At 44.9% G+C, this 1,652-nt stretch overlaps 1 protein-coding gene across 1 annotated transcript in view; it reads right to left on the bottom strand.

Annotated features, from left to right (window-relative positions):
• RAD51C (RAD51 paralog C) overlaps positions 1 to 1,652 on the bottom strand; it is a 40,965-nt gene extending 39,313 nt beyond the window's left edge. The window contains exon 1 of the mRNA XM_059378476.1: positions 1,459 to 1,652. Within this exon, the coding sequence (XP_059234459.1) occupies positions 1,459 to 1,576 (118 nt within the window). The 5' untranslated portion in view covers positions 1,577 to 1,652. The remainder of the gene's footprint in view (positions 1 to 1,458) is intronic.

The raw sequence follows: 1,652 nt of genomic DNA, 5'->3' as shown, positions 1-1,652 counted from the left end.
CTCTCTCTGCCTGCCTCACTGCCTACTTGTAATCTCTGTCAAATAAATAAATAAAATCTTTTAAAAAAGAAAAGTGAGGGTTACATCACTTATGAGTTTGATAAGGCAGTGCCTGATTTGGTCAGGATATGAGTATAAACTTGGCACTAATAAAAGACAATAATGGTGATAAGGAAATGAAGATCCTATCCAGTTAAAAAGCAGAAACTCTGGAGTCAGATTCCTTGGGTTTGTAAACCCTGACTGAATCACTTATTATGAAGTTACTAAGTAAGGATGAATTACCTTTTTTTTTTTTTTTTGCTTCAGATCTTTCCTTCTGTAAAACGGGAATGAGATAATACATGTTGAATAGCTGGGCCATCCAAATACTTAGGCCATCCAAATTGCTCTGTAACTGTTAGCTATCATTATCATGCAGATTCTCTCATTTATTTTCTGTAAAACCAACTTGTTGAAAGAAAAAGAGCCCATCAAGCTTTGGGGAATAGGGGTGCCTGGATGGGGTTCAGATGGTTAAGCGACTGCCCTCTGCTCAGTTCATGATTCCAGGGCCTCGTATCTGGCTCCCTCCTTCTCCCTCTCCCTCTGCAGCTCCTCCTGCTTGTTCTAACAAATAAATAAAAATTTTAAGCACACAAAAACGCTGGGAAACTATGCAGTGTAATACTTAAAACAGTTAACATTGGGTCTACAACATTTATTCTTTAATGGTGAGTTTAAACCTCCTTATTTTCCATTGTTAATGGCAAGGACTTAAAATGTTGCCCTATCTTAAGAGCGGTTCTGAGCACACCCTCGTGTAAGGCGTACAGCGAGACTGGCCGCAGACAGCTTCATTTTTGTATTCCTCATGATTCAGCGGTTCCTACCAATGTATAATCTACAGTGCTCTGGAATGAGAGGTTTGGGATTTCTCGTTCCATTTTTCCAGCGAATTACAGGAGAGAAGCAATGTCTTCTTTCTGTTGCTTTCTTTCAGGTGCTGGGGATTCTGCTCCCGTTCTTGCCTCTAGTCCTATCACGAATCCTCCAGTTCTCAAATGCAATCCCTTTGTCCCTTGGATTCTGTTACAGCTAAAACTAAACAAGCTGTCTGGGTACCAATCCTAGCTCCACCTTTCCTAGCCCAGTCATCACGAAAAGTAATTTAACCACCTGTTCCTTCATCAGCATATTGGACATAAATAATCCACGTTAACAGGGTTCTTTGGGGTAATAAATTAGGATTCAGCAGGCACGGGCAGAGAAAGCAATTACTAAACGTTTTCAGGACCACAGCTCCAACCATCACAAGTTTAATTGGATTCAAGGAGCGGTTTCACGTCGCAAATGCAGCTTCGGGCGGAGGAAACTGGCGGAGTGTGGATGGAAAGGAAGCCCGAAGGCGGAAGAACCGAGATGGAGGCGGCACCGACGGCGGTCCGTGTGCCTCAACTTGCCGTCAGAAGTCGTTACCTTTGCTGAGCTCGGACGGTTTCATCTCTAGGAGTTCCTCAGCAGTCTGGAAACCTGCAGACACCAGCTTCACCCGCACCGCTGGGGACAGCGGGAAACTCACTAAATCCCGCTGCATTTCAAAGCCGGACGCCTACGCGTACCCAGAGCAGCAAGCCCCAGCCTCAACTCCGTTCGCCCGCCCGCGCGCGCGC

Source organism: Mustela nigripes, chromosome 16 (assembly GCF_022355385.1).
Source record: "Mustela nigripes isolate SB6536 chromosome 16, MUSNIG.SB6536, whole genome shotgun sequence".
In the NCBI taxonomy this organism is placed as follows: domain Eukaryota; kingdom Metazoa; phylum Chordata; class Mammalia; order Carnivora; family Mustelidae; genus Mustela; species Mustela nigripes.
This window is presented reverse-complemented; position numbering and strand designations above follow the sequence as displayed.